The 21,970-nt window shown below is 49.3% G+C and overlaps 1 protein-coding gene and 1 long non-coding RNA gene across 5 annotated transcripts in view; one reads left to right on the forward strand and one right to left on the reverse strand.

Annotated features, from left to right (window-relative positions):
* Positions 1–1,060: 1,060 nt before the first annotated feature.
* On the reverse strand, positions 1,061–5,308 carry LOC127392022 (uncharacterized). Of its 2 annotated transcripts, none has more exons than XR_007891166.1 (2): positions 5,052–5,308; positions 1,061–1,179 (listed from the first exon to the last, which is right to left on the reverse strand). It is a non-coding gene; the product is annotated as an uncharacterized LOC127392022 (long non-coding RNA). The 2 variants fall into 2 exon arrangements; XR_007891165.1 differs by having other exon boundaries at positions 1,061–3,341.
* A 434-nt stretch (positions 5,309–5,742) lies between these two features.
* BAZ1B (bromodomain adjacent to zinc finger domain 1B) overlaps positions 5,743–21,970 on the forward strand; it is a 51,657-nt gene continuing 35,429 nt past the window's right edge. For 2 of the 3 annotated variants that reach the window (XM_051635319.1, XM_051635321.1), the window contains exons 1-4: positions 11,625–12,314; positions 14,438–14,582; positions 16,596–16,794; positions 21,383–21,504. In XM_051635319.1, the coding sequence (XP_051491279.1) occupies positions 11,992–12,314; positions 14,438–14,582; positions 16,596–16,794; positions 21,383–21,504 (789 nt within the window). In that variant the 5' untranslated portion in view covers positions 11,625–11,991. Of the gene's footprint in view, positions 5,957–11,624; positions 12,315–14,437; positions 14,583–16,595; positions 16,795–21,382; positions 21,505–21,970 lie in introns of those variants that run through there. The other variant, XM_051635320.1, reaches the window with a different exon arrangement.

Here is a 21,970-nt window from a genome sequence, read left to right on the forward strand (position 1 = left end):
CACAGCCCAGCTCTCTCCAGCACCTTGGAAGAAGCATCCAGGGTGCAGCTGATCCACACATTGCATCTTGTGTGCAGAGAGGGATGCATCGACAGGCTGGAGGGAAGGGATCCATCCAGAGTAACCTGGGCAGGCTGGAGAGGTGGACTCGTGCAAATTGCATGAAGTTTGACAATGCCAAGGGCAGGGTCCTGCACAGGGGTCGGGGCATCCCAAGGACAAATCCAGGCTGGATGGAGAATGGATTGAAAATAGCCCTGAGGAGGACTTGGGGTGTTGGGTGATGAGAAGCTCAACATGAGCCAACACTGTGCACTGGAGCCCAGAAACCAGCCCTGTCCTGGGCTGTGTCACCAGCAGCGTGACCAGCAGGGCCTGGGAGGGGATTGTCCCCTCTGCTCTGCTCTGCTGAGACCCCTGCAGGGCTGGGGCCAGTGCTGGGGTCCCCAGTTCAACAGGGACAGGGATCTACTGGAGAGAGTCCAATGGAGGCTACAAGGATGATGAAGGGACTGGAACACCTGCCTGATGAGGAAGGGCTGAGAGACCTGAGGCTGTTCAGTCTGGAGAGGAGAAGATTGAGGAGGATCTAATTCATGTCTATAAATACATGAGGGCATCAAGAAGGCAGGGACAAGCTCTTGTCACATGTGCCCCGTGACAGGACGAGGGACAATGGATTCAAACTGGAGCCCAGGAAGTTCCACCTCAAGATGAGGAAGAACTTCTTTCCTGTGAGGGTGACAGAGCCCTGGGACAGGCTGCCCAGAGAGGCTGTGGAGTCTCCTTCTCTGCAGACTTTCCAGACCTGTCTGGATGCCTTTCTGAGTGACCTGCCCTAGTTCTGGTCCTGCTCTGGCAGGGGGGTTGGACTCGATGATCTCCAGAGGTCCCTTCCCAACCCCCAACATTCTGTGATTCAGGATTTAAACAATATGGAATTTATACATAAAAGGGATCATTGAGGACCAGAAGTGACTGGAAAAGTTGTGAATATATCAAAATCAGCCAAGTCCTGCTCCTGTTTCTCAATAGAGATATTTTCTACAGAGACATGAAATTTGTCAAACACAAAAAGCCACATATTTTTATTCAAAGAGTGATAAAGTTTTCTGCATTATACATATATATAGGAGCATAAAATGGACAAGTTCTGGTATCTTGGGTTCCAGCTGAAGCCTGGGGACAGAGCAGGAGAAAAGAGGAACACTCAATGAGCGAGTACCCACAGCACTTTAAAAGAGTAATATATCTGATTAATCATCTTCTGAATTACACCCAGGGAAGTAAGTGGTGAGTTACAGACACTCTTGGGCCCTTTCAGACCACTAAAGTGATGGGAAAAGGCCTTTGTGTTCCTGAGAGCCAGGCTATAAGTGAGCACCACTGAAGAGATCTCCATCAAACCAGAATGGGGTTTTGTTCTGAAGGAAGAGTGCAAACTTTAATTACCTCAATAGCTGTCAAGAGCTCAGAGACCTGCAGATTAATTGGTGCTGGCTGCAGAACTGCAGAGCACCAGCAGTGCAAACCTGCCCTGAAGACTGGCAGGGAGCTAGAGGAGCTGGGTGAGGAACTCTCCTGCCCGCCTGGTGATGGGCTAATGCCAGGGGAGCTCCTCACCACATTGTTTTTTTTTGCAAAAAAATGCCAAAGTGCAGAATAAAATTCCAGCCCGAGCTGCCCAGCACTGATGGATTCTGGCCACTGAGGGACCCTCTGGGCTGGATGTGGTTTCTGTCCTCCCCTGCCAGCTGTTAAACCAGCAGGAATGGTTTCTTGGCTGTCATGGGCTTTCCTGTGTTCTGGGAAGGAATTGCTCTCAGAAGGGAAAGGGGCCCAGAACAAAGGGTGCTGCATGAGCTGTGGGGCTGAGCACAGACAGACACAGCCAGGAGCAGGGCTGAGCCAGCAGGACACGGCTCTGCAGCACACGGGGCCTCCTCTGCTGCTTGAGAACTGGGTATTCCAGGGCAGAGCATCATGTCTTCAGCACAGAGAGAGGAGCTCAGCCTCCAGCAGAAGGAGCTCATCAAGCCCATGGGACAACAATGTGCCCTTGTGGCCAAGAAGGCCAATGGTATCTTGGGGTGCATTAGGAGGAGTGTGTCCAGCAGGTCAGGGAGGTTCTCCTCTGCGTCTGCTCAGCCCTGGTGAGACCTCACTTGGAGTGTTGTGTCCAGTTCTGGGCTCCCCAGCTCCAGAGGGACAGGGATCTGCTGGAGAGAGTCCAACAGAGGATACAAGGATGATGAAGGGACTGGAACACCTGCCTGATGAGGAAAGGCTGAGAGACCTGGGGGTGTTCAGTCCAGAGAGGAGAAGACTGAGGGGGATCTAATGAATGTCTATAAATACATGAGGGCATCAAGAAGGCAGGACAAGCTCTTGTCACTTGTGCCCTGGGACAGGACAAGGGGCAATGGATTCAAACTGGAGCCCAGGAAGTTCCACCTCAACGTGAGGAAGAACTTCTTTCCTGTGAGGGTGACAGAGCCCTGGGACAGGCTGCTCAGAGAGGCTGTGGAGTCTCCTTCTCTGCAGACATTCCAGACCTGTCTGGATGCCTTTCTGAGTGACCTGCCCTAGATTGGTCCTGCTCTGGCAGGGGGGTTGGACTCGATGATCTCCAGAGGTCCCTTCCAACCCCCATCTGTGATTCTGTGAAGTCTGCAGAGGGGTTAGTCAAGGCCCCAGGCTGGGCCAGGGCACTGCAGGCTACAAGAGTGAAATGTCTGGAGTTGATACACGTATTTATCAGGTATTTTCTGCCACCTGGAATGTGAAGTGTTGGAGATAAAACATTCACCTACTGAAAAAGTGGCTGAAATGGAAACTAGCTTTTAATTAGAAAGCAGCTTTGCAGGCTGAGAGCAGCAGCCACCAGTGCTCTCAATCCCAGGGGACGTGCAGGGTCACTACCAAACAAAACAGGAAAACCAGAACCAGGCTCAACCTTGCAGCTGTGTAAAAACACCCTCCTAGATCAGTTCAGGCCAGCAGCTTCCCCTGCCTGGAGCAAGATCAGCTCCAGAGCTCTGGTCCAGGACAGCAGAGAAACAGAACAGAGCAGGAGGGATTTAAAACCAGCATTAACTGCCCCCTCCAGCAGAGGGGACGTGCTGGGGAGGGGACATGCTCCTGCCACACGACTTCCAGTGCTGCTGAGCCCTTGACACAGGAGGGGAGGACCTGCTGACAGCTGAGCCAGGTCTGCCCTGTGCCAGCGTGTCTGCTTCCTCTTCCTCAGGAAGAAACTCATCTCTTTGGTGATCTGCTCGACTATGAAGAAAGTCACTCCAGAAGCAGTAATCATGCAAGGCTGTGATGCCTCCTTTGGCCTGAAAGGCAGGGAAATGGAGAGTTTCCCTGGGGCATTTCAGATAAATGGAGAAGAAGGAGCTCTTTTCAGGTCTTGGGATTCACTTGTATTTTTCCTGGGCTCAGGTTCAGCTTTTGCAAAGCAATGGGCAGTGTCAGGAAGCAGGTGCTTCCCCAGGGAACTCCCTGAGGGCTGTTGGGCTTCTCTCCAGGTCAGCTCAGAGGTCAGTGCCACCTCCCGCTCTGCACTGTGCTCAGACAGGACACTCCAGTCTGCTCCTGTTCTGCAGCCCAGGAGACACGGAGAGGAAACACAGCACCCATCAGAGGGAGCACCAGCCTGGTGCACACAGGGGTGACAGGTTGCCCAGAACTGAGGGACCTTGGGGGTGCTGACCTGGAGAACACCAGCCTGGAGACAAGGAGGTGAGGGGAGACCTGCTGGCTCTGCAGCTGCCTGAGAGGAGGTTGGAGCCAGGGGGGTCGGGCTCTGCTCCCCAGGAACAAGGGATGGGACAAGAGGAAATGGCCTCAAGTTGTGCCAGGGGAGGTTTAGGCTGGATCTTGGGAACAGTTTCTTCCCCAAAAGGGCTGTCAGGCCCTGGCCCAGGCTGCCCAGGGCAGGGGGGGAGTCCCCATCCCTGGAGGGGTTTCCAAGCCCTGGAGATGGTGCTGAGGGACATGGGGCAGTGGTGGCCTTGGCAGGGCTGGGGGAACGGGTGGGCTGGAGGATCCTAAAGGTCTTTTCCAACCCAAATGATTCAATGATTCAGCATTTCATGGCCACGTTGCATTGGTGGCCCCCAGCCACACTGTGACCCATACAAGCACATGGACTTTCTTCCTCCTGCTATTTCCAGCCAAGGAACTTTCTGCTTAGAAGTTCCTTCAGGCCATGAGGTTGTACTCTGCACTGGTTTGTTTCTTCTGAATAAAATCCCCCCCATCACCATGTACCTGACCCTTCCCTGTACTCACAGTCTGTCCCAACCTTGTACACTGTGTGAAAGATTAACAGAATTAAGTAATTCTCTAAAACCAATTCCTCGTGAATGTTTCTCCATCCTGCTTCCCCCTCCAAGAAATTATCACCTATTTAGCACAGCCCTTACCTATCATAATTTGCACACACCCCTCTGAAAGCCAGGGAACCTTTCAACACTACCAGATTAATTTTCAACAAAGCAACATCCCACTTGACCACATTTTTCATGCGTTTTCCCCATCCTTCTCCCATGCTTAAACAGAAAAGGGCTCTGCTAGTCAGGCAGCCAAACACCAGTGGGACTGAGACTTTGCTGACTGGAAGAGGTGGAGAAACTCCACAACTCAGGACCTGGTAGTGCTCCAGCTGCTAGTGAATCCCCAGGGAGCAGGCACATCTCCGTGTGCTCTCACAGGAGCTGGCGGGGTGGAGAGGAGGGGTCTTTGGGACAAAGCACCAACCCCTACACTGATGCTTCAGGCAGTCAGGCTTTTTCAGTGGAGATTCAGAATGGAAAGACACAACATTTATCCTCCGGGTTGCACAAAGGCCGCGTGTCACTGCGTGGGTGGTTTAAGGAGTTAAATTATCCTACACAGCACTAACTAGCTTGTCAGGGCTGCTGCTCCCCACCCCGAGGCAGCCCCAGCAGGGACGCACGCACAGGCCTGCTCCTCAGGGCCGCGAGGCAGCGGCGGCCCGGGACAGCCAGAACAGCCAGAACACTCTTCCTTACTACACGAACCTTCCTTCCCAATCACCGACGAGGGGCCAGGGCAGCACCGCGGGGCCGGGGCCTGCCCGGGGCGGGCGGGGCTGGAGCAGCCGCCTCCGAGCGCGGGGAACAGCGGGCGCGGAGCTGCGGACACGGCCTGCGCGGGAGGGAAGCGAAGCACAGAACGTCAGACCCGACCCTCGGGGCTCTTTGTCTCCCCTCCTCTCCCAGCGGCGGCCCCGGGGAGCGCGGGGCCCTCCCTCCCCCCTCCCGGGCGCCTCAGCGCCGCGACCGGCCCCGCACGGCCCCGCAGCCTCCCCCGGCCGAAGCGGCGGGACCGGGACCGGGACCGGGCCCTGCCCTGCCCGCCGCCCCCGCCGCCCCGACCGGCCCCTCACGCCCCCCGCGCCCCCCGCCCCGCGGCACAAAGCCGGGTACCCGGATGTGCGGGCGCGCCCCGATTGGCCGCGGCGGGGCCGGGGGCGGGGCGGGCGGGCAGCGCCGACACAAGATGGCGTCGCGCGCCCCGCCGCTTACATAACGCGACCTCTCACCCCGCGCGCGGGGCCCGCTGGCCGCGCCGCGGGGCGGGGCGAGGCGGCGTGACGGGCGGGCCGCTCGGCCAATCAGGAGCCCGGGCAGCCGGCAGGCCGCCAATCGGGCGGCGGCGCCGCGGCGGAGGGGGCGGGGCGGGCTGCGCGCGGCGCGGCGGGGCCGGGAGGGGGAGGGGAATCTCCCGCCATTTTTCAATCCTCCCGCCCGGTCCCGCCGGGGTCGCCGCGCGGATCCGCCGGCTCCGGCCGGGCCCCGCCTCGCCCCGCCATGGCGCCGCTGCTGGGCCGCAAGCCCTTCCCGCTGGCCAGGCCGCTGCCGCCCGGGGAGCCGGGGGAGCGGTTCGTCATCCCGCACACGCAGGAGGCCTTCCGCAGCCGCGAGTATCCGCTGCGCCCGGGACGGGACGGGACGGGGCGGGCGGGGAGGGAGGCAGGTTCTCCGGCCGCGCCGCTGCCCCCGGGCCGGGCTCCCCGCCGGGCTGGGCCCAGCCCCCCGGGCCGCGGCACAAAGCGGGGCCGTTCGGCTGCCCCGGGCCGGGGCGGCGGTTCCCGGAGCGGTGGGACCCGGTTGCAGCGGGGGCAGCGCCGGGGCGCGCTGGAGGGCTGGGGGGCGGCGCGGCCCCGGGAGCGAGTAGCGGGTGGAGCTGCCGGGATTCGGCTGCGCGCCCGGCGGGTGCGGGAGAGGCCTTGAGGAAGGCACCGAGCGCAGGAGCAGCTCCCGGGGGGGCTCGCGGTGCGGGTTCGGGGGGTGTATCCCGCGGGGGAGGGGCGGCCTCGGCCTGGGAGACTCCCACCGGGAGGAGGATCGAGCAGTGCGCGCAGGCAGCCCCAGCCTGCCGTCTGAGCGGCGGGGTGCTCGGGGCGGCTGCTGCAGGGGAGGAAAAAAAAACCCACAACCCACATGTATTTTTGTTGTGATCCCGCAAGAATCGGCGCGTGGCAGCGCTGGGGCCGGGCAGGGGCTGCGGGGCCGGGCAGGGGCTGCGGGGCCGGGCAGGGGCTGCGGGGCAGGGCCCCAGGGCGCTGCTCAGGGGCCTGGCCGGGGCTTCGAGGCGTTGATGAGGATCCAGCTGAGGACTGAAGGGAGGAGCGGGGCTGACGCGGGGCTGGACGAGTCTAGGAAGGTATCTCGGGGCTGTCGGCGGCGCAGAAGACAAAGGGACTCCAGAACTTAAACAGACCCCCCTGCTTTGGAGTGTCTTGTTACTTCGGGATGAAGAAGAAGCCAGTGAAAGCCCCGAGGAAGGATTAGGCAGCTTTTGAAGAGGAAATGCGTATCTGAGTGCAGACGGGCATTGCTAATGCATCCAGCTCAGTGGAATGAGATTGGGGAGAATGTTAGATACTTGTCTTCTAGCAGTATTTTAAATTAAGGCAGCCAGTCTGTGACTCAAAAAACTGCTAGAGTGATGTGTGCAAACTGAAAGTAGCTCAGTCATCCATCTGCCTGGCCAGAGACATGTTCTTTCTCTTTCCTTACAAGGAATGATCAGTGATCAAAAGATAGTGTCTAAACCTAATGATTGCTTCTGTAATAGAAGATGTGGCTTTGAGGTTTGTCTGCCTTGTAGGAACAGCACAGAGGAGTTCAGTCACCTTCTGAGAGTCCTAGTCTATTGGTATGGCTCTTGTGGATCTGTGGGTAGATGGAGGTGTTTCTGCAGACACTTGGGTAGTATTTCTATAAAGGAAAAAAAAAAGAAAAAGGATGGTTTCTCATCCTGAGGGCATGATGTTTGCTGCAGGGTCAGAGGGAAAGAGGAAACCAATGCAGGCACTGAGATTCTGGAGGGATGCTCTTCTCTTGGAGAAAGTACTGCATGGGATGCTGTGGTAGGTGGGCAGCCTGGCATGTTCTAGAAGGTTCATCCTGGCAGAGAGACGTCATGAGGCTAAAAAGAGAAACTAAATAATGTTGGGTTTCTGTCTGGCTTTTATGACTGTGCATAATATAAGCTAGGCAAGAAGTGGAACAGAAAATTGCAAATGAGTCAGTAACTTGAAGGGAGATGTTACCTAAGGAAGGCCTGGAGGGGTGTTTCTTGTCACTTCTGTTTATCCTAGGTTCCGTTCAGAGGAATGGTTTGGTGGATGGGGTGCAGTGGGGTGTGTCAGGAGGCACCCTGGGCTCCGTGTCAGTTGTACCAAGGTCTGGCATAAACACTGAAAAACTGGTGATCAGCTCTTCCCTGAAAGGTGTGCAGGTTCTTATGCTGTGCAGCTGTGGATGAGGTATTTGACAGACATAAAGTTCTTAGGACTTTTTTGAGTTTGTTGTGGTGTGTTGTTTTTTGGTGTTTTTTTTTTTTTTGTTAGGTTTGGCAGTTGTTAGATGGGGTTGAACAAAAAATAGAGATTGGAGTGTTGTGTGTATGAGGTGAGATGTCTGCCCTGTGGGCACGTGTTAAGAAAGTGTCTTGTAGCAGTGGACAGAGAGATAGGCTGGTCATCAGAGCTCGGCCATTTGTTTGGGTCTGATGTTTATCTCAAGCCTCATGTGGCTTCCTTCAACTGCTAAATCCCCTGAAAAGAGAAGCTGTCCTGTGTAGAGCCCCTTGCATCCCAGCAAAGCCTTGGGCTTCTGGTGCTTGATGCAGAGTGAGCCTGGCCTGTTGTATGGGTTGTGGGGCAGAGATAGACATGTCCTTGCAGGAGCTCTGTAGGGTCTGCTCTGAGATAGGTGAGGTGTCGGGGAAATGCTTCATGTGTGGTATAGTCTTGTCTGGTTTATTTCACCGTGCATCTGGGGGGAAAGGGAAGGGTCTGTGGCACGTGCACTGAGCATTTGATGTCTACCAAACCCCCAGTTTTTCCCTGGTGAGCAGGTGGGACTGCAGCAGGGTGTGGTGTGCCCTGCTGGCTGCTGTTTGGAAAGCTGTGCTGCCAGCTGGAGAGAGATGCTCAGGCCAGAGATCTAACCAACCTGGAGTGGTGAGAAGGGACTCTTCAGCCATCAGCCTATTGTTTTGGGAAGGTCTGTTGCTTTCCTCCCTGGCTGTTTGTTGGTGTTTCTGTACAGTAAGCAGCAGAGAACACGAGGAGTCCGGGTGCATTTGGCATGCAGGTCAGAGGCTGCCATTCACACCTTCCCATGTGGGATCAGCCCAGTGGACTCTGGCTGACAGATGGCAGCACCACAGCAGGGTCATGGCACACTCTGCAGTGGTAGAAAAACTTTGCCACCCACCCTGGGACCAGTGTTTTATAATGTATTAGCCTTCCTGGTGAGTTTGCCTTCTTAGTAATACCAGTGGAAACAGTTAGGGTACTGAGAAGCTATTTTGAAGTTGATACTAATAGAGCAACAGTAACCCCAGAAGAAGTAAACTTCTTATCTGCTTAGTAGTCGTCTTGTGCAGTGGTTAGCTTGTTTGCTTTTAAACATTTCTCTTTAACAGGGTCCCTTTTTTTTTAATGTCACTTTGTTTTCTGCTTTTCAACATGAAGTGATTTTTCATTGGGATGCACACAGATGTGATGTGTTAACTACTGCACAGTGGGTAGTCATCTGTTTAATTTAGCATGTGTGTTATTCATGGCTTTTTGGAGAATGTTCACAAGTAGCTGGTATCCAGGAGTTTTTATTTATTATTGCTTTGGGAATTTGTGGCAATGGCAGCTCCAGCTGTGGAGTGAGATGGGTTGGTTAGGCATACCAGTGGGGCCCTCACTCGTCCTGAATCAGACCTGCTGAACTGCCTGAAAATTCTTGGGTTTCTTTCCAGCCCAAGTGCAAAGGACAAATAGCAGATGTGTAGTGGAAAGTTTGAGCTAGAGTAAACTTTGCAAAAACATAATTTTTAGCTTTGTGTTGGCCCCAGGAATTCAAAGCAGGACCTGGCTTGGGAGCCTCTGGCTGAGCAGCAAGGCAGGGTGGGTGGGCACCTGTAGGCCCAGGTCTTGAGCTCTGGGTAAGGATGTGGCTGGGGTCAGTGTCTGATGAGCCCACCAGCTCTAGGTGGAATTAAATTGCATTTGAGGAGCAGGGAAACTGCTGCTTTTAAATAAGGGGGTGGTGTGAAAAATATGGGTCCTAATACACCAAGATTAAGCTTTTTCTCATGGGTGTATACAAGGAGGGGAAGATTCCTAGGGAAACATCTTCCTGCCAGTATGAGAAATGGTCTTAGGGAAAAAAAAACAACACTTGTCTTTCAATTATTTTTAAACTGGAGATCAGCATTTATTTGTTCCCCTTGCTGGAAGGAAAGGAATCTCCTCACAGGACTGAAGAGAAGAAAGTTGATAAATGCAGGGGGGATATAGGCTATAATTTTATTTCCCAGACATATCTTAAATATTTTTTTATAATTAGATCACTGAAGGTTTATTAAGGCAATGTCCTGCACCCTTGAAAGTGTCTTTCCTTCAGCACTTGTGTCCTTCCTATCTAGGTGACATGCACGCACTCGCAGCAGGAGAGCTGAGGGGAGTGTGAAGGTGGGCTTGCTCAGGACCACTGTTTGTTGGATGTTTAGACTCCTGTCTAGTGTGAGGGTTGAATTTGCTTTTAGCTCTTCTTTTTGAGGGAAAGCCATTGGAAGGAATAGTATTATGGTTGCAATCGAGTTATTCTTAAAGTGGCTAATTGCTCTAAATACAAGGAGAACTCCTGGTTTCTTGTCTAAGGACCCCTGTGGGCTTTTATACTTTTTTTTTGGGGGGGGGTCAGGTGTTGTTTTTTTTCTTGTCCTAGTTTAATATCACTATAAACATTTGTTACAGTCACCCTTCTGGCCTGGTTGGTGGTGCTGTGTAGCTAGATGAGCTCCTCTGCAAGCTGTGGTTGCTCTTTGCCACTGCCCCAGCACAGCCACGGCGCTTCCTGCCCTGGCCCTGTAGCACCTCTTGTCTCTAAGGAATCTTGAGTATCTTTGAAAGCTCAGGAAGGGTGAAGGATTTGCCAAAGGGCTCTACACTTAGCAGAGTGATGACTTGTCAGATCTCTCTGTTCATCTGCTGAAGAGCAGGAGACTCCACAAGCAGGGCAAACACAATGACAGAATTGTTAAGAGTTGGAAGGGACCTCTAGAGATCATCTGGTCCAACTCTCCCACTGAAGCAGGATCACCTAGAGCACTTTACCCAGGGCTGCATCCAGGTGGGTTTGGAATATCTCCAGAGATGGAGACTCCACAGCCTCCCTGGGCAGCCTCTCCCAGGGCTCTGTCACCCTCACTGTAAAGAAGTTTTTTCTTATGTTTAAATGGAACTTCCTCAAACTGGGGAGCAGTGGGATTTCTCCTTGGTTTTGAGGCCTCCTTCAGGCAGAGGGAATACTGCCTGCAGTGGGAGCCTCTGCTGGAGGTGGCTCTGTTCCTGGCTTGCACAGCACAAGTTGCTGTGACGTGCCTGGATATGGATGTCCATAGTGCAGCTCCTGGCCCTAGTTGGACTGTACCTTGGGGCTGTGAAGAAATGTCCAAGAAGACTAGATTTGTTTGAGTTGTAATTTGGCTTCCTAATAGGAACTAAAAAAAAAAAAGGTTAGGTGCACTAAAATTTTTTCTAAAGACAAAGCATGTGCAAGACACGATGAGCAAGTAGCTGGGGCTGGTGGCTCTGCCTGCACAGGAGGGATCTACGTGTCCCTGCTGAGACTCATCATGAGCACTGAGCTGCTGTGGTTGTTACAAGTCTGCTTTGTATGCTGAGCTTGCCTTGCTGCTGCCTGAGAGCATGCTGAAGGAGAAGAGGAAGATGCTTTTCTTGCCTCTCTTATTATTTCTCCATTTAAATTACCTTTGGCAAGTATATGGCAACTGAAGCAGGCTGCCACAGGGTGAGCTGGCATGGGTTTGCACTGTGTTGGGGTCTCTGGTAATTGTGCCTGTACATGCTCTATCCATGGAGAGTCTGAAGTAGCTTCTATCTTTTTGCATTGACAGTTAATTGCTGCTTAAGTGGAATGGGCAGAGCAGAACCACAGATGCTGTGGCCTGTGGGCCTGCTAATCCTCAGCAACTTCACCTGGAGGCTGGGGATGGTGTGGGGGAAGCAGGTCACGTAGCTGGTGGGAAAGGTTGTGGTGTGATAGCACCACATAGGATAGGAGGCTGCTCTTGTTGGAAACCAAAGGAAAGGTGGCCTTCCTAGTGATGCTTTTCAGAGATTTGGGGATTTTTCCTCAAAAGATAGGGTGTATTGGGTAAACTGGTAATTTGCATCTGGAGTTTGTAACACCACCCATTAGTAGTAGTTCCACAGTGTTACTGCTGGGCATTTAGCAGCAGTCCATGCCACATTTCCTCCGTGTGCCTGTGATACTGTTTGTGCTGTTCTCCAGTGAATCAGACTGGAAAAGCTGAGAACTAGCTCAGCAATGCCATGAAACATTCAGCTGTGCATGTTCCCCCGCTGCAATTCAGCCAAACTGAGGGTGCCAGGACACCTTCTGTCTTCCCTTGTGGAGCAGGATGGGCATTTCTGCTGCAGAAAGCTCCGATGCATCCTGGTCTGAAAACCTATGGGATTTAACACAGCATCTCCATGGTGGATGCAGGGTCAAACTGTCCTGTAGCAATCCTCAGCCTTCGTGCGCTCTGATAGGACAGGTTGGATTGTCTTGTGGTTATCCCTCCCACTGCATGAATTCAGTTTTCCTGAGCTGCTGCTCGTGCAGGGAGTATGAAGCACGTTTGGAGAGATACAATGAGAGGATTTGGACGTGCAAGAGCACAGGAAGCAGCCAGCTGACACACAAGGAGGCATGGGAGGAGGAGCAGGAAGTTGCTGAGCTGTAAGTACCAGTGCAAAAATGGATGTGGGTCTTATCTTTCGGGATTGGGGCAGAAGGGTGGATTGGGAATGAACTGTGATTGCTGGTTGATGAGGTGAGGCAAGGATCTGTAAACAGATCTGGGGATTCTGGAGTTAAAAGCAAATCAAGTCCAAATTTGATGTTATCACTAATGCAGTTGAGCAATGTACTCATTTAGTGCTGTATCTTAGTATTACTTGAGCTAAAATAGTTCAGCATATGTTACTTGACATATTTTGAAGCCCCTTGAGTAATCGGAGTTTTTCAGAGGGGGAAAAATAAAACATCAAGGCTCTGAATTAAGAAGAGGTCATTGAAGTGTTTCACATCTGCCAGGTCCACAGCTGTAATTATTTTTTCCAGATCTGCATCGTGGTACTAAGAAAAAAAAGTATTTTGGAGTGAGATTTCTGGGGAGCTGTTGTACTTGAAACAATAAAGACCAAAGGGAAACAAGCAAGAGACATGACTCTGTTCAGGCCACCAGTGCTCCTTGGGGCTGCTGTGTCCCTGGCCTCCCCCTAACACCCAGCACAGGCCCCGAGTCCTTGGCTGAGATCCAGAGTGACTCTTACCATAGAAGTAGGTTTTCTGTAAAGGTGCAAGTCCTTGGCTCAGCCAACAAATATAACTTGCTTGGTGATTACCAAGTTACAGGGATGACACCAAACAAATGGCAGGTTTCTCTGTTCTGTGAACTGATGACTTGGACTTCTGTGGCTTATTTTTCCCCAGGATTGAGACTGGAGAGTTTATCAGCAGTCTGAGAGGTGAAATGCTCTGCTGCCTCTTTCATGAGGAATCCACATTTCTGATTAATTGGCGAAAGAGATAATAGCCTTAGCCTAAGGAGAAATTCCCCATCATTTGAGGTTAATCACATCCTTAAAGGCAACAAAAAATAAAGCTCTTGGCTGATAGTCCTAATTCCTGTGAGGGCTGAAGTATTCCTGTCTTCAGTCTTTCCTCCCTTGTGTTGTTTGAGAGGAGGGTGCAGAGCCAGCTCCATAAACTTAGAATCCTGAGTCAAAACACACTGTTCTGGTGCAGATTACTTTTGGTTAACCACGTTGGTTTGGTTTGCCACTTCTGGAATTATTGATATGTAAATGAAGTATAAATAGAAGATCTCTCAATAACCAATGTAGTTAGTCTAAGTATGGGGGGAAAAAGACTCTGTGAAATGAGATTTTGCTCTTGTCTCTCAGAAGTGGGATTAAAAACTTACCAGGCAATTTCTGGCTGCTGTAATACCTGACACAAGTCTGAATATAAGAAAGTTCATCTAGGCAGTTTGCTAAAGGGATAAATTTGTTCATGGCAGCTGTAGAACAGCACAAATAGCTGAGGATGGTCAGCAATGGATCCCAAAGGCTGAGAAGCTGCAGGAGTTTTGGAAGAATGGATTATTTTGTTTCTCCTTAAAGTAACTTGAAACACAATTTACTTTTGAGCCAGAAAGCTTTACACAATGTTACTTAGTACCCCTGTCAGCTAGTGGACCTGGTCTTTTCGACAGGAAATCAGTCAGGTAGAATTTCTAACAGTCCTTTCTCTTCTTTGGATGAAAGAGCTTGAAGATCATGTCATGGTGAAACACAATATTTTTCTCTGGAAAAATAATTTGATTGTGTAAGCCTGCCTCTATCTCCTTTACTGTCTGAGCAGTCTTTACTGTCTTTAGCAGTCTGAGATGAAGGAAATGCTAAGTCTTTCTCAGCATCCTGTTACTGTTGGAAGCAAAGATTTTAAAGTAACAAGCCTCAGAATGATGACATGATCTTGGTATATATTTAGCATCTAGTAGAGAGGCAGGAATAACCAGCAAGAAAGGGTTCACCCTCAGGGCTGCTCATCCAGAATGCTTTATGGTGTTCCTTCTGGGAAGGACAAGTACAATTTGTATTGTCATGGCAATTAATACTTTGGGAGGGTGCTGGGAGGAGGGCACCAAAAAGCTCTTGGATCTTTGCATGCTAATGTGGCATCTGCCACAAACATTGTCCTGGCTGTTAATGTTCTTGGAATTGTGAAATGGGAGGTCACTTTGCATTTTGGCTTTTATTCCCTGAATAATGAAAACTTCTTCTGTGCTTGCTCAGCTTGAAGGAGGAGTTCCCCATCTGGTATGAGAAACTGGTACTGGAAATAGTCCACCACAACACTGTATCTTTGGAAAAGCTGGTGGATGCAGCTTGGCTGGAGATCATGACCAAATTTGCAGTAGGAGAAGAGTGTGACTTTGAGGTAAGGAGCTGTTTTTGTTGTATCTCCTGCTTTTGTGCAGAGCTAATTTTGGATGTCTAAAGGCAGGAGATGGGGAGAATGTGTTAGCCACTTATATTACCAGGAAGATGGTGAGAATTTCTTTTCTGTAGAATCCCAGAGACAGAACCTGCTTTTGGGTGCAAAACAGTTCCTTAAGCAGGAGCATGTGGATGATCCACACTGATGGCAAGAGAAAAATGACTGATCTGTGTGTGTGGGGAACCAGACGTGTATTAGTCACGCTGCTTACATGTGTGATGGTCTGTGTGTGTATTTAAAAAAATATATAAATACATATTTTAATTAAATGGGTTTAAAAATTGGAATCATAGAATAATTTAGGTTGGAAAAAACCTTCAAGGTCATCAAGTCCAGCCTTTAACCCTACTCTAAACCCCCTAAACCATGTCTCCAAGCACCACATCTAGATGACTTTTAAACACATCCAGGGATGGTGACTCAACCACCTCCTGGGGCAGCCTATTCCAATGTCTGACAACTCTTTCAGAGATAAAAAAATTCCTAATCTCCAGCCTAAACCTCCCCTGGTGCAGCTTTAGTCTGTTCCCTCTTATCCTATCACTATTTACTTGTGAGAAGAGACCAGCACCTACATCTGTACAATGTCCTTTCAGGCAGTTGCAGAGGCTGATGAGGTCTTCCCTCAGCCTCCTTTTCTTCAGACTAAACAGTTCCTTCAGCTGCTCCTCATAGGACTTGTTCTCTAGGCCCTTCACCAGCTTAGTTGCTCTTCTCTGCACCCAGTCCAGCACCTCAATGTCTTTATTGTACTGAGGTGTCCAAAACGGAACACAGGGTTTGAGGTGGAGCCTCACCAGTGCTGAGTACAAGGGGAGGATCACTTCCCTTGACCTGCTGGCCACACTATTTCTAATACAGACCAGGATGCTGGTGGCCTTCTTGGCCACCTGGGCACACTGGCTCATGTTCAGCCACCTATCAATCAGAACCCCCACGTCCCTTTCCACCAGACACTTTCCAGCCACTCAGTCCCCAGCCTGCAGCACTGCCTGGGCTGCTTGTGGCACAAGTGCAGGATGTGACACTTGGCCTTGTTGGACTTCATACAATTGACCTCAGCCCATCCAGCCTGTCCAAGTCTCTCTCTACTGTAGAGCCTCCCTAACTTCAGGCAGATCAACACTCCCACCCAAGTTGGTGTCATCTGCAAACTGACTGAGGGTGCATTTCTATGCCCTCACTGAGATAATTGATAAAAATGTTGAACAGAAGTGGTCCCAACACTGAGCCCTGAGGAGCCCCATTAGTGACTGGCCACCAGCTGGATTGAACTCCATTCCCCACCACTCTCTGGGCCTGTCCAGCCAGTGTTTGATCCAGCAGACACCATGCTCATCCAAGCCATGAGCAGCCAGATTTTTCATGAGAATGCTGTGGGAGACAGTGTCAAAGGCTTCCCAAAAACCAGGTAGACAGCATCCACAGCCATAATCAGACATAAATGTTTTCGCTTAACTTTCCCAAAAAAAGCAGTAGTTTTAAAGTAGTGTAGGATGAAATCAACTGCTTCCAAATCTCTAGCAATGCTCCAGTGATAGGAAACTTCCCTCCAAAACTGGGCATGATGGAGAAAACTCAAACTTGTTAAAAATAAGGGAAAGTTAAAAATGTTCTCTGATAGGAACCTGTTCAGGACGTATTCTGTCAACTGGGGCTGCTGAGAGAGCATGCTTGCACCCTGCACACACCCTCTTTCATTACACTGAGAAAGCAGAATTATTAAACATAGCTCTACATCTCTTAGTGATTTGTGCAGAACTTCCAGGTAGGAAGAAAGAGCAGAAAGAAATTCTGTAATTGGATCATGAGCTTCTCTCAAGGAGGATGTCTTTTAAGTGTTCTGCCAAATTTGTAGGTGCTCTTAGTTGTCTTTTTCCTTCTTTGTAGTGTAAAAGCTCTCGATTACACTTTTCTTGCTTAGGTTTAGTTTTCATCAATATTTCTGTGCAGGTTAGTAAGGAGAAGACGTTGCCTGTGAAAGTTGTGAAAATACATCCCCTGGAGAAAGCTGATGAAGAGGCCTCGGAAAAGAAATCAGATGGAGCCTGTGACTCCCCATCCAGTGACAAGGAGAACTCCAGCCAGGCAGCCCAGGACAACCAGAAGGAAGCCATCCTGAAGGAGGATGACAACAGGAGGGAGAGTATGAGTAAGTAGTAAGGCAGCATGGGAGGAGGTAGCACCTGGCAGTGAGTATTGGAATTGATGTCATCTTGGGCCTGGGCTGTGAATGTCACATGTGATGCTCTCAGGTTGTGCCAGGGGAGGTTTAGATTGGATGTGAGAAGAAACTTCTTCCCTGAACGGGTTGTTAAACACCAGCACAGGCTGCCCAGGGTGGTGGTTGAATCCCCATCCCTGGAGGTGTTGAAAAGCCCTGCAGATGTGGTGCTGAGGGACATGGGTCAGCACTGGACTCGACGGAGTTGGATTAATGGCTGGATTAATGACCTTCAAGGTGTTTTCCAACCAGAAGGATTCTGTGGTGTTGATGTTTAAAAGAAGTCATTTGAGAAATGCAGAGGCTCGTTGCTTCCACTTCTCCTGGGCCCCAGAGGGTGCTGTCAGGCCAGGCTCTGCCGGGCAGCTTCCAGCAGGAGGGCAGGGCTGCAGGCCAGAGAGCCCAGGCACGTTGCCTGAGGAGTGCAGCTGCAAGCTGCAGTTTCCTCTTCCATCTCCTACTGCTACAAGGAGCACTGGGAGCCCGTCAGCACAGGCCATGACACCAGAGAGCAGGGGCAGGGCCACCTGAGATGGAAAGCACCAGGACTCTCATTGCATGGCCATGGCACAGGAAATTGATTTACAGGAGTACAATATAGATGTGGTGCTGAGGGACATGGGTCAGCACTGGACTCAGTCGAGTTGGGTTAATGGTTCTTTTGGTCTTAATGGTCTTTTACAGCCAGAACAATTCTGTGATTCTAGGATTTTTAAACAGTGTCATGTAATGGAGGGCCTGACTTTGTCATTGTTACGTGTCAGCTTTGGTGGCATTGGTGTTAGTTTTTCAACTGTTCTTTCTTGCTCTCTGTTTTAAATAAAAAAGTCTCCTGTCATTCTAAGGTGTGATACTGAAAACTCTGCATGAAACATAGAAGCTTCCAGATTATAACAAGTGTATTAAAAAAACGGGGGAGGGGGGGAAGAATAAGAAGGGTTCATGCATTATCATAAAGTTCTGCTGATATTTTCATCCTCAGAACAAACATCTCTAGTTCTTATGCCTGTTGTTCTGCAGTCAGTGACAAGCTCTAATTCTCTTCCATGTTCCCATTTGACATAAAAACCAAGATATTTTCCATTTTCAAATGATCAGACAAAATTTGTGCAGAAAAAACTCCACATTTTTTATAAGGGTTCAAAATAAAGCACGTTTTGAAATGTTCCCCTCTTTCATATCTATTCCTCCTTGCTGCAGAGCTAAATGGTGGGTGTCAAAGTCTTTTCTTGACTCTGAGAAGGTACTGGTGAAAGAGGAAAAAAAAAGTTCGTTTCATGTCCTTTGCAACTTCTTAAAAATTGAATTCTAAGATTCTTTATAAGGTATTTCAGAAAGTGTTTTAAACAAACAAACAAAAAACAACCAACAACAAACCATCCCCACAGCATAACTCTAATCTGGATAGTTTCATTTTAAAGGCACATAAATGAAATAAACTGTTCACATTTGTGACCACTCCAAGATCTGGGGAAGGTGTAGGTAAACTCTTAATATGGAGAAGTGGAAACTCAGAAAACAACCCAGTGAACTAATAACAAAGTCAGGAGGAGAAAACAAGTTGTACCAAGCTCTAGTCCCAAGCTTAATAATTGTCAGCTCTTTATGATTGGTACTGGAAAAAGTTATGAGCTGTTTTGCTTTCATTGCAGTGTTCTGGATAACCAGGAAGGGAAAAAAGTGTTGCAGAAACAATCTGGCTTTCTAATCATCCTTTGAAACAGCAGCAAGAGAGAGGAACTAGCGCATGCTTTTCTTTTTTCTTGGGAGACTTGTAAAAGGCATGGGAAGTACCTTTTAGTTGAAAAACACTCACTGAGCAAATTTACAGCAGCATTTTTGGGCTTGTGTGTTTAGTATAAAGTGTACCACAAGATATCATTGCCTGGTGCAGTGTTCCAGCCAGCTGTGTGCAGCTGTGCCCCACAGGGCAGTGCAGCACTCTAAGGGTGGAAGAAGGCTGCAGAAATGGGGAATCCTACCCAGGAATCATGTGTCTTTTCAGTCTCTGACTCCTCTGATCCTCTGGCCTGTGTTTGTCTCTATAACCTGGGGCTCCCCAGCCCTTTTTGTAAAAGCCAAACCTCAACATTTTCAAGTCAGAGATGCCAGCAGAGCCAGAAGGTCATCCTCAGTCACAGCAGTGAGGGTATTCTATTGCTAATCCTTTTATATTCTCAGTTAGAGCAGAACACTGCCATAATGAACTCATTACTGGATTTATATCCCAGAGTCCTTTGAAAGAACTACACAGCATTTGTTACATCTTCCCAGCAACTACATAAGCAGTAAAGACTTTGCTTTCATCCAGGCCCTGAGCGGCACCTGCAGGAGGCTGAGTGCTGTGTCTGGAGGTGCTGAGCCACGCTGAGACCGAGGTTTTCTTTCTAGTAATTTGCATATTTGACAGGTCGAGGTCACTGTGCAGGAGAGAGCGTTTAGCAGCAGGGGCAGGCTCTGCATATAATTGTGGGACGTGAGAGCTGCATCTTTCCGTGCACACACGAGGGGGCAGAGTTCACCTGGACATTTCTGCTGACAAACTTGCTGGGTTTGTGGAGGGAAAACACGGGCAAGGAAAGAGAGCTTCAGTCTCTGGTCACAAGTCTGTTGTGCTTCAGAAGCTAAAATTAAGACTTTATACCAGCTTTATTGCATCAAATGTGCAGTCTGAAATGGCTTTGTATTTCTAATTGCTTAGAGAGTGAACTCTGGAAACTGCAGAAGTGAGAGGAAAGGCTAGTTTGTCCTGAAAATGGATCATGAACTACTGAAGGCAGGTTCTGCAGCTTGAGATGTACTTGGAACTAACACTGCTTTGGAAAACCCAAAATGAGTGGTGAATAGAAGGGGACAACAGCATATGGATGCTTTATGAGGTCCCAGAAGTGTAGTGAAAGCAAGTTTTATTACAGTGCAATACAGCAACAAATGAGGTATGCTTTTGGTAGAATAATTTTAGGAAGGAACATGTAGTGATTTCTGCTTCCCCACTCCAAGGGATCCAGGTGCTGTTTGATGGAATTCAGTGTTGTCACCCCTATTTCTAGATCTAGGAAGCAGCTCACATGAGGAGAGGTCCCTCACAGGCCTGGTGCAGAGGCAGCACTTTACCTGAGGCCTTCCAAGTCAGAGCCAGGACTAAGCAGCACATTGTTATTTCTTAATTATAAACTTGCTGTACCTGCACACATTCAGCAAATACAACATTCAGCTCCTTAAAGGGCATTTGGGCTGATCTCTGAAAGCAGATCTTTTTACAGAGCTTGGAAGTGTCTTGTATGCATCTTCCATTGTGCTGTTGAGCAGAAAAACAGTTCAGCATCTTTGAACTTACCAAGATTTCTTTAATACAAATGTGGAACCAAAGCAGACAACAGTTACGGCTCAGCCTGACTTGGGATGAGAGGATCAGTCTCCTTTCACACATATTATCACTGTTATGAAATTTAGGGGGTTTTATTTTAAAGAAAACTTCTATAATGAATGATTCTTGGAGCAGAGGATTCTACAGGGCACAATGTGAAATGTGGCAAATGTAGCTGCACAATGTGTACAGGGAGCCCATAGCACCTGTGAGCTATTCCCTAGCCAAGGTGACTGATCTTGGAAGACCAGAACTTGGTTTAATACCATGTAAGCTGTAATGAAGCTGAAATGTTCCAGGGCTTGCAATGTGACAATTACTATATATTTAAAAGTCTGACTTAGGTCTCACATCTACTTGTATTCTCTGTATTCTTAGATAATTATTCTCATCTGTCATGCTTGCTGTAGTGTTTTCTTTGAGTCATAGCCACAAACAGAAAAACATTTGGGAATTGCTTTCTTTGGTAAGCTTGGATTTTGTCTTAAGTGATTACCATTTGCAACCTGAATATAAAAACAATAGACTCAACACCAGCTGGCAAGGTGTGATGCCTTTGTAGTCTTTCAGTTACATCTCTGAGAATAAAATGACTGTTTGTATAAGTATGCTTAAGATCTTCAGCTAAACTAGCCCATGCATGTAGGACTCATCTCTTCAAAACACTTAATGGCCACTAAAGTTAAATTTTTTTAAAAGTTAGTTGAATTTAGAATCACTAAGTCCTGCAGTAGAATTATGGCAGAGACAGCTGGGGCTCTGGGCAGGAGCTCCCCAAGCAGGTTCCTAGTCAGGTTACGAAATCTGTCTCCCCTTCATGAATTTTATAGACAGTTTCTCCCTTTGTAGAGGTAGTTGCAGCTGACTGCTTGTAGGGATGGATTTAAATGCTGCAACTGGTCCTTCATACCCCTCCAAGATAGGTGTTACCTCCTACTTCAGAGCTCTTTAGGGACTCCATTCCCAGCCTGCATCTGCAGGATATTTCTAAAATCTGATTTGAGATTTTTTCCTGGTGATCTAGTTTAACCAGTAAGATAGCAAGGTATGTGGAGGGGGTTGCCCAGTCCAGCAATGGTCTGGATTCTTTAATCTTTGGTTTTTGCACTCTAATACTGAGACACTTAATGTCTAATCTTACTTTATCAGGTGATCGAGCACGTAGGTCTCCTCGGAAGCTTCCCACGTCTTTGAAGAAGGAAGAAAGGAAGTGGGTTCCACCAAAATTCCTGCCACACAAATACGATGTCAAACTGAAAAATGAAGATAAGGTGAGTTGTCCACTTGAGTCCTTTCTATTACTAAATGAACATGCTAATTTAACAATGTAATCCTTATCAGTGTGTCTGTACAGTACACTGTTGTACTTTCTGCTGAAGTCAGGTGTTGGAAGCAGGATGGCTGTTGCTGTCTGTGAGGCTGACTAGCCTGGCTGTTTCTGTAAATAAATCAGTTTTGTGCCTGGAGACACCTGGTATCACACACTGAGTCAGTGCTACAGTAGCTTCTGAGTGGGTGCTGTTAACTGGTAATCTCTGGTCAGGCAGTTAATGAGACTCGGTCAAAGATAGACTAGTTAATCATGAGCAGCAGGTGCTGCTGGTGTTCTAACTGAGCTGCTCTGAGAGCTGTGTGTCAGGAAGCTCAGTGTCTGCAGCACTGCTCTGTGATTTCTTCTGCCAGTTTGACAGGAGGGGCAGTGTTGGCCTCAGTTCAGGGGATGCAGCCTGCAGAGAT

This window comes from Apus apus, chromosome 18, assembly GCF_020740795.1.
Source record: "Apus apus isolate bApuApu2 chromosome 18, bApuApu2.pri.cur, whole genome shotgun sequence".
Taxonomy (NCBI): Eukaryota; Metazoa; Chordata; class Aves; order Apodiformes; family Apodidae; genus Apus; species Apus apus.